Source organism: Balaenoptera acutorostrata, chromosome 13 (genome assembly GCF_949987535.1).
Source record: "Balaenoptera acutorostrata chromosome 13, mBalAcu1.1, whole genome shotgun sequence".
Lineage (NCBI taxonomy): Eukaryota > Metazoa > Chordata > Mammalia > Artiodactyla > Balaenopteridae > Balaenoptera > Balaenoptera acutorostrata.
Genome location: NC_080076.1, coordinates 84130508 through 84145345, shown reverse-complemented (window position 1 = coordinate 84145345; position 14838 = coordinate 84130508). Strand labels below are relative to the sequence as shown.

The 14838-nt window shown below is 46.2% G+C and overlaps 1 protein-coding gene across 1 annotated transcript in view; it reads left to right on the top strand.

Moving 5' to 3' along the window:
- Window positions 1-14838, top strand: part of CUX2 (cut like homeobox 2) — a 267243-nt gene that overhangs the window by 201142 nt on the left and 51263 nt on the right. The window contains exon 4 of the mRNA XM_057526567.1: window positions 4301-4379. Within this exon, the coding sequence (XP_057382550.1) occupies window positions 4301-4379 (79 nt within the window). The remainder of the gene's footprint in view (window positions 1-4300; window positions 4380-14838) is intronic.

Below are 14838 nucleotides of genomic sequence, written 5' to 3'. Positions count from 1 at the left end.
ACAACTACTGAAGCCCGTGTGCCTAGAGCCTGTGCTCTGCAACAAGAGAAGCCACCCAATGAGAAGCCCGCTCACTGCAAGGAAGAGTAGGCCCCGCTCTCCACTCTTCGCAACTAGAGGAAGCCCGCGCGCAGCAACAAAGACTCACCGCAGCCAAAAATAAATAAATAAATTAAAAAAAAAAAAAAGAATGCAAACGATATAAGTAATTTAAATTTTTCTAGTAGCTACGTTATAAAAAGTAAAATGAAATAGGTGAGTTTAATTTTAATAATATATTTTATTGAACCCAGTATGTCCACAATATTATCATTTCAACATAAAATCAATATAAAAATTATTGAGATATTTTACATTCCTTTTTTCTTCCTAAGACTTAGAAATCCCATATTTTACACGTACAGCCCATCTGAATTTGAATAGTCACATTTCAAGTGCTCACTGGCCGCATGGGCTAGTGCTTACTGTTTTGGACAGCACAGCTTTAATGGGGCGGGCTGACATTATAAGGAGACAGTCGTACAGATAATCAATACACAACTGATAAGCACCATGAATGGATAGTAGAGGGTGCTATGCATAGGGACCGGGAAACAATAAAGGGATCTTCTGTGACTTGCCCTCACCTCTGCCCTGAATTCCTTTTTAGAAGTCAATAGCAGGGCTTCCCTGGTGGTCCAGTGGTAAGGAATCCGCCTTCCAATGCAGGGGACGCAGGTTCGATCCCTGGTCGGGAACTAAGATCCCACATACTGCGGGACAACTAAACCGGCGCACCACAACTACTGAGCTCGTGCGCCTCAACCAGAGAGCCCACGTGCTGCAAACTACAGAGAGAAAACCCGCACGCCACAACTAGAGAGAAACCCGAGCACTGCAACAAAGAACCCGTGCCGCAACAAAAGATCCCACATGCCTCAACCAAGGCCCCACGTGCTGCAACTAAGACCCGACACAGCCAAAAAAATAAAGAAAGAAAAGAAATAAATTAGAAGTCAATAGAACATTCTTACGCCTATCGTAAACTCCAGCTACCACACATGCTGAGCATGGACGACTGTAAAATGAAGCATTCAGACTTTGTGCTGGCTCATCTTTGATAATTCTCCATCTAGGGATCGGGAGATGAATTGCTTTTGTTTCTCATGGCTTTTCTTGGACCTCAGGTCAGCAGCATAGCAGCACCTGACCTGGTACAGCCATAGATAGCATCTCAAGGCATCAGCATCCAAATGGGGTCCGAATGACTGTCCCCACTGGCTGGGATGGTTTTTCTATCCAGGAGAAAGGGGCCCACATCTGGATTCAGAACAGTAATTTCAACCCCCAGACCTGGTGTGAATCTCACTCTGCCATTTACTTACTGAGTGACCTTGGGCAAGTTACTTAACCTCGCTGAGTCTTGGTTTCCTCATCTGTACAATGGGGATAATGACAGCAGCTACCTTCAGTGATTGGTGTATGGAGAGGGATGATTATGAATAGTAAGAGCATCTGGTACATGGTAAACTCTGAATATTACATTAGTATTATTAGTAGTGCATCAAGGATGTCCCCCCAAACTCTGAATTAATTGCCCCCTCCTCACATTAATCTGGAGACTCCAGTGTTTGCATCACCTCCTCCTGTGTTACAGTTCCTCTTTGGCATTGCTGTGTCTCCCACTCAGCTGTGAGTCCCCAGAGCAGGAACTGTGTTTTGTACATCTTAGCAAGAATAAAAATCTTCCCGTTGCCTAGATTCTAGAACATTATTTCTGTCCATCACCATCTTCCCCTTCTGGGGAGATAATTCCTGATGTTCCTTCCACCCATCAAACTGGGTCAGTCTCCCCCCACACTCTCAGGCCCCCCTGTGCTTTTCCTTTGAAGCGTTTAGCACATGTAATTAATGAATTGTCTGGGGACTCTGCTTTAATGTCCGTCTCCCCGCTGGGCTGTGAGTCCTCAAAGGGTGGGGCTTGAGGCTGCCTTATCCATCGCTGAGTTCTCAGCTCACAGTTCATGGCACATAGCAGGTGCTCAGCAAATGTTTGCTGAATGTATGAGAGACTGTCATTCACTCTGGAAGGTAAGCGACCAGAGACTGCTCTCAGAATAACAACGAGAGAGCTTAAAGAGCTTTTGTAACTGACCTTTTCAAAATCACTTGCTCAACATCCACCATATATTTCTCTCCACCTCTCTTAAATAAAAAATTCTCTGTGGGCCTTGTAAAACCTTCAAGCCATGCTGTCCAATAGAAATATAATGTGATCCACACATGTACTTTTATATTTTGTAGTACCTACATTTTAAAAAGTAAAATAAAACAGGTGAAATGAATTTTAATAATATATTTTATTTAACCCAGCACACCCAAAATTTTATCACTTCAACATGTAATCAACATAAGAATAGCTGATGAGCTATTGTACATTCTCATTTTTTGAACTAAGTCTTTGAAATCCGGTGCATATTTTGCACTCATAGCACATCTGGATTTGGACTTGCCACGTTTCAAGTGCTTAGTACCCACATGAGGCTCATGGCTGCCATATTGGAAGCTGCAGAGAAACTGCTATGGTTTTCAAATTCTTCTTCCCAGAGTGCCCTGCTGTGTGTGGAGGTGAGGCTTTTCTCAGGTGGTCTTCATAGGACACCAGAGATGAGCACAGCTGAAGTTTATCATCCAGCACTGGGCAGAACCTGTCCACACAGGCAAGAAGGAAAGGGTTGATCATACCAAGAGGTGACATGTCTATGGGGCTTAATGCATGCTAGGAGTTTTGCAAAGGGCTTTACATTGTGTTAAGTCATTTGATCCTCTAGCGACGCTTTGAGGGAGGCTGTCATATTATTATCCCCGTTTTACAGGTGGGGAAGTAGAGGCACAGGGATTGAAGTGACCCACCTGTTCAAGGACACACAGATAATAAGTGGTGGAGCTGGGATTTGAACCCAGGCAGCCTGGCTCCAGGACCTGTGTCTCGGTTGATCACCTCTGTGAGCAGACTGTCTCAGAATTGGGCCCTGCCATTTCTCTACAATGGTGTCACAGACAGGATCTAGAGTCAGTGCTACCCACTTGGATTTGTTCATTCAACAAATTATGTTGAGCCCCTTCTGTGCACCAGACCACATGCTCACAGAGCTTACTTTGAGGGGAGGAATTCAGTAACAGACACTTCCCCAAATGGCGTTACTGGGATTCATAGGAAAAGCCCAGCTCTGAAAGAGGGTGTTGACAAGTAGATGCTCTGATAGAGTCATCATTTAGCAATTTGGCACCAGAGGGAGAGGTATGTCAGTGCCAGGAGGAATAAAGCTCTGTTCCAGTCCAAAGGGGGATGCCAGCCCAGTGTGTCCTCAAGGAGGTAGGGATGGTGACCTGTGGGTGCCAGGAGCTTGGTCCAGAAGTATGGCAGGAAGGCCCAGGACTAATGCCAAGGGGACTGGCCAAGAAGAGCCAGCATCAAGGCAGCTGTGAGGCCGGAGCTCAGAATTCACAGCCAGGAGCGGAGGGATGAGTTGGTGCTGAGCCCCAGAAACACATCTTACAGAGTCTCACTGGCAGAACAATAAAAGTCCGTGAGCAAGAGAACGAATGCATGAAAGTAGCTCCTCACCACTGGTCATCCAGTCATTTGGTGTATTCATCAGTCAAGAGGCATTTATTGAGCACCTTTGGTATGCCGGGAACTGTTTCACAAACTGTCACTCTTGACATTTGTTGAAACTGATATCTTACTAGAGATTCAACAATTTCTCTTTAATTTTCAGTGGCAAGACATATTCCCCAGATGTGTCCCACTTTCCTACAAAATGTGTCATATTTGAACCTCCGACATTACCCTTTAATAACAGGAATAATAGTAACAGCTGTTAATAACCTACTGTTGTGCCAGGCCCTGTGCTAAGCACTTATATATAGCTTCTTTAATCCTCACAGCAGGCCTAAGAGGTAGTTTCTGTTATTTACCCTCATTTTACAGATGAGGAAACTGAGGATCAGAGAGGGGTAGTGACTTGCCCAAGGTCACACAGCCAGATGCAGTGGAGCTGAAACTTGAACCCAGACTTTCTACTCCATACTTTTTTCTTTTTTCTAACAGGCAAAGGCTATTTATTTAGAACTTGCTCTGGCAAAGGAGTCAGCCACCATCACCTTAATTTTGGCAGTCTACTCCATACTTCTCCCTTCTTCATTTCCCTTCTTCCTCCCCCCAATCCTGTGTTTGCACATGTAGAAAATGATCAAATTTGCTTCTAGACACAGATGCCGTGGTCACACGTGATTCTTTCTCTTGTTGTTTCTAAAGGTGGTGGCTCTTAGTAAGAGAAGTCAGGAGGCCGAAGCCGCTTTCCTGAGCGTTTACAAGCAGTTAATTGAAGCACCAGGTAAGAAATGCTTGGGCTCCATGAGTGAATAATTAACAAAAATAAACTGCTGTTAGGCCTGTTACACAGGGACCTCCTCTCAGTGGCATCTGGGGACAGGCCAAGACTCCTGGGTGAGGCCAGGCCCTCCATGGGTAGGAATTGTAGGGACTGAGGGGGTCTACACCCAATCTGGTGTGATGTGTCCCCACACGACTCCTCCATCTTACCCCACTGCCTTCCAACATCAGCCAGGGAGCTCTGGGGGGCTCCTGGTAAGATCTCCCACCTGGATCTCCTTGGGGAGCCGAGTGTCTTGCCCACCAGAACCCCCATCCCTTTGCCACAAGGGGCAGAAGGCACCCAGTGTTCTCTGCCAGCAGAGGGCGCTGGAGGAAAGACTGCAAACGTTTCCTCCAACATGGCACGGCCAACCTCAAAAACTTGATGTTCCTCAAAAACCAAACCTAAAAGAGCATATACTGTATGACTCCATTTATATAAAATATGAAGACAGGCAAAAATTAATGTCAGCACTATTCACAATGGCTAAAAGGGGGAACAACCCAAATGTCCATCAGTGGATGAATAAATAAAATGTGGTTTACCAATCCAGTGGAATATTATTTAGCCATAAAAAGTAATGAAGTACTGACACATGCTACAGAGTGGATGAACCTTAAAAACATGCTGCTGAGTGAAAGAAGCCAGATACAAAAGGTCACACAGTTTATGATTTCATTTGTATGATGTACCCAAAATAGGCAAATCTATAGAGACAGAAATCAGATTGGTGGTTACCAATCTGGGGGCAGGAGAGAATGGGGAGTGAATGCTTAATGGGTATGAGGTTTCCTTTTAGGGGAATAAAAATGTTCTGGAACTAGATAGAGGTGGTGGTTGCAGAACATCATGAATGTACTAACTGGCACTGAATTGTTCACTATAAAACGGTAAATTTTGCGTTACAGAATTTCACCTAAAAAAAAAAAAAAGGCACCTGTGCTGTTAGAAGTCAAGAGAGTGGTTTCTCTTGGATGGGGCGATAGTTCCTGGGAGGGGCCTTTGGGGGCTGGAGATGTTGCTTCTTGATCTGGGTGTGGATTACAGAAGTATGATCAGCTTGAGAGCCTTCAACTGTGTACCTAAATATGTAGATATACTTCTGCAAAAAGTTTCCCTTTTTTAAAATGGCCCGTCCTCTGCAACGTTTTCATTTATTGACCTAGAGATGGGAACCCAGAATGTAGTGATTTGCTTAATAATGGTGGAGCTGGGAGAAGACTCCACTGTGCTAACTCCCTTCACCCACACAGCTGCAGGAATTAGTGCTATCAGGGGTGATTGGGGCTGGGGGTTTATGAAGAAGAAAATGAGATCCCACTCTAGGCTGAGCCATGGAGAAGGCAAAGTCATTTATATTTGATGTCAAGGTTGTTTGTGAGATCTTTGTGCAGGGGATGGGAAAGTCCCTCGTTCCATCTGTCTTGGGCAATTGTGGTGGTTTAAATAGTGTCCTCCCAAAATTTATGTCCACTCTGAACCTCGTAGTGTGACCTTATTTGGAAACAGGGTCTTTGCAGATGTAATTAGTTAAGGATCTCGAGATGAGATCATCCTGGACTTTGGGAGGACCCTAAATCCAATGAAGGGTGTCCTTATAAGAAGAGGAGAGGGAGTTTTGGGACACAGACACAGGGAAGAGGGCCATGGAAGACAGAGGCAGAGTTTGGGGTGATGCAACTACAAGCCAAGGAATGCCTGAGACCACCAGGAGCTGGAAGAGGCAAGGAAGGATCCTCCGCTAGAGCCTTCAGAAGGAGCACAGTCCTGACAGCACCTTGATTTTGGACTTCTGGCCTCCAGAACTGTGAGAGAATAAACACTTTTGTGGTTTTAAGCCACCTTAGTGGGTGGTGCTCTGTTATGGCTTCCCCAGGAAACTAATACAGCAACAGTGATGTGAAGCTTCCCCTCCAAAAGCACGTGGGCTGGGTGGTGAGGGAGGTCTTCTAGCCTGTTCTACTCAAAGTGTAGTCCACGGACCAGCAGCATTGGCTTCGCCTGGAGCTCGTTAGAAATACAGAACCTCGGGCCACTGAAGCCTCTGCGTTTTAACAAGCTCCCCAGGGGATCTGGGAGCATGTCACAGTTAGAGAAGCACCGGCCAGGTGTAGAAGTTGCATGTGCTCTACCCTCTGCATGTTACAAGCCCCAAGGGAACAGGCCCTACCAGTCCCTGTCTCCCTGGCACCAAGAGGTTGAGTCCAGTGCCTGATGCCTCACAGCCAGGGAGAGATGGGACTCAGCTCTTGATACATTCAACAACTGTTTCCAGAATGTCTGCTCATGTCACAACTTGGCTACTCGTGGGAGGTTATGTTCGTTTCCCATTGCTGTAACAAACTACCACAAACTGGGTGGCTTAAAACAACAAATCCTTATTCTCTCTCTGTTCTGGAGGCCAGAAGTCTGAAATCAAGGTGTCGGCAGGGCTGTGCTCCCTCCGAAGACAAACACTGTTTGGTTTAGGGAGCAGAAAGCTGAGTGACTTACATCCTTCACGTTACACACTGTATTTCAATAGGGGAGGACTCTTCCTTACCTCTTCCAGCTTCTGGTGGCTCCAGGTGTCCCTTGGCTTGTGGCTGCATCACTCCAATCTCTGCCTCTGTCTGCACATGGCCTTCTTCCCTCTGTGTCTCTGAGTCCCAAATCCCCCTCTCTTATAAGGACACTGGTCATTGGATTTAGGCCCCAACCAGATAATCCAGGATGATCTCATCTCAAGATCCTTAACTTAATTACATCTGCAAAAGACCCTTTTCCAAAAAAGGTCTCATTTACAGGTTCCAGGCATTAGGACATGGATGTATGTTTTGGGGTCACCATTCAGCCCACTGCAGAGGCACCTGCAGACTCGACTCGCTCTGCTCCAGTCCCGTGCTCTCCCTGATTCTGCACTCGCAGGAAGGCAGCATGGCCACATGGGTTTTCTCAGTTAGAATGCTTTGGCGGCAAGAATGGCTGGACCCAGACAGCACAGCCCTGCAGGCTCTGTGGCTCCCCTGCCGGGACATGGCTCTGTGGTGTGAAGCCAAGACAGCCGTGTCTGCAGCCCTGGTCGTTATCACCCTTACTGAGGGCCACACCAGGCACGTGGCCGAGAGTCCGAGAGGCCACCCCATTCCTTGCAGCCTTTTTGCTTATGATGTCTCCACCCTTATCAGAGCTATCTGGGAAAAAATTTGGAAAAATACACCCTCTTATTTTCCACTCCTTTCAATTCTTTGGGTTGCACAGTCTCAGTGGCGAATGACAGTGGAGGGTGACCCAGTACAGACCCCAGAGATACCTCCTACGAGTCCACATGCCCAGCTCCTCCACCGGGCCTCATAGTACCTTTCCACTGTCATTCGCCACTGAGACTGTGCAACCCAAAGCACCAGGGGGCAGCACTGAGATGGGCTTGTGTTTCCAGGCTCAGACCCCAGTTCAAATCCTGCCTGTACCACTTACTCATTGGGTAACTGTGGACGAATTAATTCACCTCCCTGAGCTTCAGTCTTCACGTCTATAAATTGGGAATAATATCAGAGTCTGTCTCATACGGTCACTGGGAGGCTTCAGCGTGCATGGCACGTAGTGGCGCTTGCTAAGAGTTAACTGTTCTTATCATCGTCTCTGTGTCCCTAGGACAAGTGAAATTCTCCAGGCCTGGGACTGAGTCATAGTAAACCTGTGTACCCTGAATCCAGTACACAGTAGGCACCTAATAATTGTTTGTTGAATGAATTAGAAATAAGATTCAGACGCAGAAAGTGGGAGAAGAGTTATTTGAATGAAAAGGTACTTTTTTCAACTAGTGCCTTCTGTTTGTCACGTGTTTATCTACTCAGGTGGCATTTATTGAGTGCCTCCTATGTGCCCAGCACTCACTAGACACTGGGAATATAGCCATGAGCCTGCCGATACAGACACGGGCGCAGACCTCAGAGAACTTGCATTCTGGTGGCAGAGGTAAACAGATCATCACTCAAGTAACCTGTTGTCTCAAACCCAGGGGAGCGTTTGGGGGAGAGAAGGGGCTTACAGCCCCCATGTGGGAGAGAGCATCATTTGTGGGGTTCACTATGGGACCCTCATCTTTCTGAAAATATGTTAACCCACGAGGCCAGAACCGCAGTGCCATTCAGGGACCGTGAGCGCTCCCGAGATTGGCATGGAATTCCTGGAAAGTTCCCGTGCCCTCTTGCCCCTCTCCCCAAACGGTCATTCCAAGCCTAGTGCTGACTCCACGTGTCTGATTTCCCAACTCTACTCCCCAGAAATGGAGGGGTGGGGGGACGTACATCCCCAGCTGTCACCGAGCTAGAGAACGAGGAGCCTTAACTGATGGAGACGTACCATACGAACAGCCCCTTCAGGGCTCTAATTCATTTGCAAGACATTTAAGAATAACAAAATGTTCTAATGATTTCTTAGGGGAATTAGGAGGACATATTTTTGTTCTCATTAAATTGTATCCTCAGACACAAGAACCAAATGTCAGATGTGCTGCTGGTGCTCGGAGCTTCCCTGCCGCACACGCCGCCCCAGCCCCTCCATAAAAATAACACTCCTGGAAAATTGGCCAGGATGAACACTCTCCTGTTTTTATACTTCTTGACAGGCAAATTATTTGTCGAAATACTTCCCCTCCACACCTCCCCCCCGAAGCCACACAAGTCCTGATTCAACATTTTTGTTTTGAGTGACTGCTGCCAACACAAATCTTTGGCAGAGAATGCGATATAGCGTGATTGCTCAGCAAGTATTTTGATAAGTGTGCAGCCTGTATGTCTGTAATTATGAAAGAAAACCGTAAATCTTTTGGATATTGTTCACACAGATGTGGCGTGAAGTGAGGAAAAAAAGCAGTAAAACGTGTTAAAAGCATAATTAATGTCATTGTTGTAGAGGATGATTTGATTTAAACCTTTCTGACTTACGTACCGGTGACGGCTGATTTCTTTATTGCGTTCATAGAGTCACTAGGTACTGACCCAAGCTTCAGAGAGCTAACTTATTAACTGAGTGATTAGTTAAAAGCAAAAAGAAAGAAATTTAAAAAGAAAACAAGGAAAGAGCAAGTAAGAGGGCAGGCAGAGGAACACTGCTGAAGAGATAAGAAGGGAGAGGTGAGTGCCCAAAAAAAAATTTTTTTTTTTTTTTTTGCTTTACTTTGGTTTTTAAAATTCTGATGCAGGAGATGGCAACTCCTCACAGGCATTCCTCTCCCTGCTCCTCCTTTCAGGAGGCAAGGCTGGGCAGCTTAGGTTGATCGAGCTGTAGCATCAGACACAGTGGGGTGGGACTCTCAGCTTGGTGTTTTTGAGCCGTGTGACCTTGGGCAGGGGCCTGAACCTCTCTGACTCTGGTTTCTCTGTCTTTAGCAGAGGGATAATAGAACCTGTTCATCAGTCAATGTGAGGATTCTGTACCTATACATGAAAGCATTTGGCAGGTTGGATAATCAGCAGCCCACTGCAAAGCTGACATCAGGGTATAAGTTACGTGAGTCACACGCATTGGCTGTGGATTTCATACAGCTCTGTCAATTATCAAGGACGTGGGGTGAGAGGTTTACACTACAGGGTTACTGAATGTGCAGTAGGACAATACTTTCCAATGTGTAGGATTTTTAAATTTTTCTCCGCAATTATAAAAGTTGCATGTACCTACCGTCAAATTCAGAAAATACGGAAATAGGAGGGGAAAACTACCTACTAGAAGAGCAGTGGTAATATTTTGTTGTTTTTCCTATCTGATCTTTTCTGCATGTACTTTTTCAAAATGGTCATTCATTCTGCATGTACCATTTTCAATCCTGCTTCCTTTCATCCACTACAAGCATCTGTATTTCTCTGTGTGATTACAGATTCTGAGTAACTTTGGTTCCTCTTGTGTAACAGTCTCTTGTGTGGCTGTATTGTAATATACTGAACCCCATTCCCAACACTGGGTATTCGGGGTTCTTGGGAACACAATGCGTATCGGTACTATACTGTAGTTATAAGAGTGAGGAAGAAAACTTGGGAAAGAGAATGTATTGTAGCCACGTATTGACCACAAACCCAGGAAAAGTGGTCAGAAAGAATAAGAATTTTTTTCCTCCTTGTTGATTTATTTTGTACTTCTTTATTTGTTACACTAAATATCTTTTCACATGTTATGAACCACTCATATTTATTCTTTTGTAAATCACTGATTCATGTACCCTTAGCCCATTTTTCTATCAGAGAGATCATTTTCTTATTGATTTGTAGATACTCTTTGTATATTAGAGATACTAACCTTTGTCCTGGTAAATGTGTTTCATATCTTCTCCCCTAGTTTGCCTTTTGTTTCTTAACTTTGTTTACAATGTCTCTTGTATATGATACATGGCAGGCATTCAAAAAATATTTGCAGAAAGTAGGAAATCTTACCAGACCTTGCTTTATGGCTTCTGGATTTATTGTCATATTTTAAAAAACCCCTCTCGCCTGAAGGTTGTAGGATTTTTTAAGTACTTTTGTGATCTGAATTTTTAGAAATTTGAATCTTTGAAGCATTTGAAATATATGGTGATGGAAGTAGAAAGGGGGGTTAAGAATTTAACATTGTGTTTGTCCCAAATGACTAGTTCTACTGCCATCTAGTGGATAAGCCACCTTTGCAGATAAAGGCAATACGGATTTTAGTGTAATGAGAGACCCATTGCTGTCTTTGGCTGCCCTCACCTCCTTCCCTTCCTCCCTGTATATGCCTCTGCCCATTTGGTCCTGTTGAGCTCAGGGGAGCACAGAAGGGTAATATAAAAGGTTATTTAACCCATAAAAAAGGAAAAGTTTAACAGCAGATTTTCCAGAGATGGTACTTAATTTCAAAAGGCATTGTCTCCCCATTTTCTGCCACACCTTTGCCTCTGCCATTTCTTCTACCAGGAGTGCCCTTTCCCCCTGGCCACCTGTCTGATTTTTTACTACTCCTGGCAGCTAAGGGTTGAAAGGTGATTAAAGGAAAGCATCCAGCATGATGCTGGTACCCAGTGGGTGCTCAATAAACGGCTGCTCCCTTTCAGAAGGGATGACAGGCGTTTCAGCTGTGGCTTTTCATCAGCTCATTCTCTGAGCACCTACCATGTGCTGAGCCCTGTGGGAACTCACGCTTGAGTCCTGCCCTGCCCTTGGAGTCCAGCAGGGGCCACATGACCCAAAGACAGACGGCCAGAACACCCAGCAGAAAAAGGGCTTCAAGGTGGGAAGGCCAGGAGAGGTGCCTCAGGGAGAGCAGCCTTTGAATTTAAACGATGAGCTACCATCCTTGTGGGGTGGTTTCTTGGGTGCTCCCTGTGTGTCAGGCAGTGCGCTCAGCCCCTTACAGAAAGGATTTCACTTATCCCCTCTGCCCCTTGAAGGTAGGTATTGCCATCCTGCCCTGCTGTGTGGCTGAGGCAATGCAGGATCAGAGAGGTCAAGCCACTTGCCCAAGGTCACACAGCAGAGAGGTAGTGGAGCCTGAATCTTGATCCCTGGCTCCAAACCCAGATGCAGGATTAATTTTAAGATTGAAAGGGTTGGGGGATTTCCCTGGCGGTCCAATGGTTAAGACTCCATGCTACCAATGCAGGGGGCCCAGGTTCGATCCCTGGTCAGGGAACTAAGATTCCGCATGCTGCATGGTGTGGCCAAAAAAGAAAAAAAAAAATTGAAAGGGTTGGAACAAAAACATTAGAGATTTGCCATCTAAATACAGTGAAAAACAGCTAAGGGTCTTTGCTGCCAGTAAGTTGAGAGGTTCTAGGGTGAGAGGATGAGCCCTTTGTAGAAATGCAGATGTGTTAGCTGGAGGAAGAACGTTACCCCTCACAGACAAGTACACCTGGTCCTCCTGGCCCAGGGCTCCAAAGGCTGGTACTTTTGTTGAGGAGAAATTGAGTCACAAAGCTCCAAATTCAGGGAGCAGAGAGATGCCAGGAGGAGCGCTAGCAGGACTCTAGGCTGAAGGACCCTCTCACAGGGTGGGGCCAGTCCCCGTTCTGCCACCGTGCATCCTGTGTCACACCTGACTTCGTTGATCCTCAGTTTCCCCACTTGTGAAATATGGATAATGAGCTCACCTAAGTATAGGCCCATTGGGTGGATTCAGTGGGAATGGAGAACACTTAACATGGTGCCTGGCACAGGGTAGTAGCCCCATGCAATGCATTCAACGGACATTGAACTCCTACTGTTTGATAGGCACTCTCCTCAACACCAGGGGCACAATGTTAAGCAAAACAGACACTGTCCCTGCCTGCCTGGAACTTCCTGTGCAGCTTAGTCTATGGAAACTTTGCTTTTATTACAATGGACATGGATTTGAGTCCCAGCTCTGCCGGTCCCTGGATGGGTAACCTTGAGTAACTAGCTCTACTTCTCTGAGCCTCTGTTTCCTCCTCTGGAAAAGCACTTACCTTCTGGTACCTCTGGGAGGATTAAGCAAGGTGAAGAGTACAAAATCCTAAACTGGTGTCTGGCACACAGTAAATGCTCAGTAGACCAGTGGCTGCCGTTGCTGTTGGTGGTGGTGTTACTGTTACATCACCACCCAGTGCCAAGAAGGAAGACCCTCTCCAGCCCCTCTGTCCGTGCTTAAGCCGGGAGACCCCGAAGCAGCCAGCCCTAGCGATGGAGGGAAGAAAGCACGGCCCCCATTTGCATACAAGGGCTGGGCAGCCCATCTGCTATCAAAAAGTTAGGATTAAAGGATCAAAGTTAGGCTCGCTGCCGCCGTCAGTAGCCTGAACCTCCTGCCCACACAGGCGCCCGGAGCCGGGGCCCAGATGGGAGAAGGCTTCTGTCTCAGAGATACTTTGGAGGGGCACACGCATACTTCTGCATATATGTGTTTCTAAACAGCCTCTCGGACAGCCTTTGCGGCTCCAGCTTTCCTAAAAAAAGCTCTGAGCACCGCTTTCCTTCAGATGGACACAGTGGGAGGAATGAGACATCTTTCCCTAGATTCACGACTCTCCCACACAGCCCCATAGACACTTTTTTAAAAAAACACCAACAGCATCAGCTAGTGGTAGAAGATGGAATAGATGATGTTCTATCCATCTCCTCCTACAGCGGCTTTGGAAAGCCTGGTGTGAGATTAAAATATTATAAATCCGCTGGCAGTATTCTCTAGGGGTTTAGATCCAACGTAACCAAAATGAATTAGTCATTTTATTAAGCAGTTTATGCATAAAGAGCAAGTTGATGGCTGTAAGACAAAGGCACTCTACTTCCTGACGACGTTCCCCCTCCCCGCATGCCCATCGGGACCTGCCACCTCGGATGGTTCGTATTTGATCTTCCGTGTCTGCCAACGTGCTTAATTAATCCAAAGGATATGTAGTCAAACACTTCTGATTTGGGGTCCCCTGTTTTGGGCTTATTATTCAGGTTGGATCTAAAGCCGTTCGATTCCCGCTGCCACTGCCCTTGTCTATATACTGACAGTGTGTATGTTGCAGGAGTGAAGTGGGGGAAATAAAGTCCCGCTCACAGCTCTGGGCAGCCACGTGTCTCGGCTGAAAGGTTTCCAGTGGAAGCACTGAGCCTGGCAGAAAGCCAGGCTCCCTGGCTCCAGACGAGGAGCTACAGGGATATTCTGTCACTTCTCCTGACACTGGGGTATGCGGCTTGCCAGACGTTGGAGGGGGACACAGGTCGCTTTGGAGACTGGGGGTCAGCGGGACCCCGCGCTTCCCCAAGTGGGGTCACCTGACCTAGGGAGCAGCCTTGGTGTACCTGGCGCAACACAGACTTTGAATACATTGCGCACCAGGTATCACCTTTCTAGTTCCTTCTAGAGAAAGTCTCAGTCAGGTGCTAAAGCATCTTAAATGCCCATAGAACACCTGTGAATCTCTCCTTTTAACCAAGGAAGAGCCGGCCTCAAGCTCAAGGTCTTGAGCAGGCAATGGGGATGTAACTAGAATTTAATAACATCAGTTTCTTGATTTTTCCTTTGTATTTATTTTAATGGTTAAAACACCTTTTTTATGATACAGAATCCCAATGATCTACTTACAATAGTGAAACAAATATTCCTTTAAAATATATTTAAGTTAAAAACATCAAATCACGTAAGGACAGATATCAAGTTGGTAATATTTTGGGGGGCAGGTAGATGCAGCTTAAGGTGTGACATGAGTCAGCAGCATTTGACGATTGGGCCACCCTGGGTTCAAATCCAGCTCCGCCTCTTTCAGCAAGTGGCTTCCCTCTGCTGGATTGCAGTTTTCTCATCTGGAAAATGGGGAGGATAGCAATGTCTCATGTGGTTGTTTTGATGATTAAATGAGGTATAAATATCTGCAAAGTACCTGGCGTATGTCAGGGTGCGGGGGGTGGTGGGGATGAAGAAATGTCAGTTCCCTGGAGCTTTTGCCTCAATGCTGGGTGGGCATCTCATCTGCTCTTTA